General features: G+C 38.1%; 1 protein-coding gene across 1 annotated transcript in view; it reads left to right on the top strand.

The window, feature by feature from the left end:
• The window catches only part of ITGB6 (integrin subunit beta 6), a gene marked incomplete at its 3' end in the record, with an annotated part of 50784 nt that extends 50176 nt beyond the window's left edge, over positions 1-608 (top strand). Inside the window, exon 14 of the mRNA XM_015823852.1 lies at positions 442-608. Coding sequence (XP_015679338.1) covers positions 442-608 — 167 coding nt within the window. The remainder of the gene's footprint in view (positions 1-441) is intronic.
• Positions 609-910: the final 302 nt, after the last annotated feature.

The following is a 910-nucleotide window of genomic DNA, read 5'->3' as shown; positions in this document are numbered from 1 at the left end:
AAAGTGGTATTAATACTTCACGTGATCTTGATTCTATCCCTCTGTTAATGCAGCCCAGCACTGTGTTGGCTTTTTTGGCAGCTGCAGCACACTGCTGGCTCATATTTAAGTGATTGTCCACTAGGACTCCGAGATCCCTCTCACAGTTACTACTATTGAGCAAGGTACCCCCTATACTATACCTGTACATTTGTTTTTTTGTGTACAAAAGAACTCATTGGGATTTGAGCCATCTTTAAACAAAATCTATACAAAACTGAAAAGTTCACAGCAACGTTTTCTGACACTTTCCAAATTTTGCATTCCAACATTTCCAGAATTCTGATTATAGGTGAAAGTAACAATTACCTATACTGCATGTTTCTTTCTTCCCCCCACCATATTAACAGCTATTTATTTATTTATTTAACAATTTTCACTATTTACCCTTTCTTTCTACAGATTACCCACAACCTCCAAATATTACAATGATTATGTTGGGTGTCTCTACTGCAGTAGTCGTCACCGGGATTGTATTACTTTCCATGTGGAAATTGTTTATTTCATTTGAAGATCGTAAAGAAGTTGCTAAATTTGAAGCAGAGAGGTCAAAGGCCAAATGGCAAACGGTATGTAAAAAAAACAAGATTCAGGACAATATTATTGTAAACAGTTGCAAGATAAAAATTGCTACTGTACCATAATAGAGCCAATTTGGTGTAGTGGTGAAAGCGCTGGCCTAGGGGACTGTGTGTAATAGCCCCATTTAGACATAAAGCTGGCTAGAATCTCTCTCTCTCAGCCCAACTCACCACACAGTAATCCTAACCCTAAGACCAACACTAACCCTGTCCCTAATCTTAATGTTGCTTTTTGGCTGTGACATCAGGGAAGTCAAAATCTAACGCTAACGCTAACCCTAAATCTAATG

This window comes from Protobothrops mucrosquamatus, unplaced genomic scaffold, assembly GCF_001527695.2.
Source record: "Protobothrops mucrosquamatus isolate PMUCROS unplaced genomic scaffold, P.Mucros_1.0 scaffold2016, whole genome shotgun sequence".
NCBI lineage: Eukaryota > Metazoa > Chordata > Lepidosauria > Squamata > Viperidae > Protobothrops > Protobothrops mucrosquamatus.
This window is presented reverse-complemented; position numbering and strand designations above follow the sequence as displayed.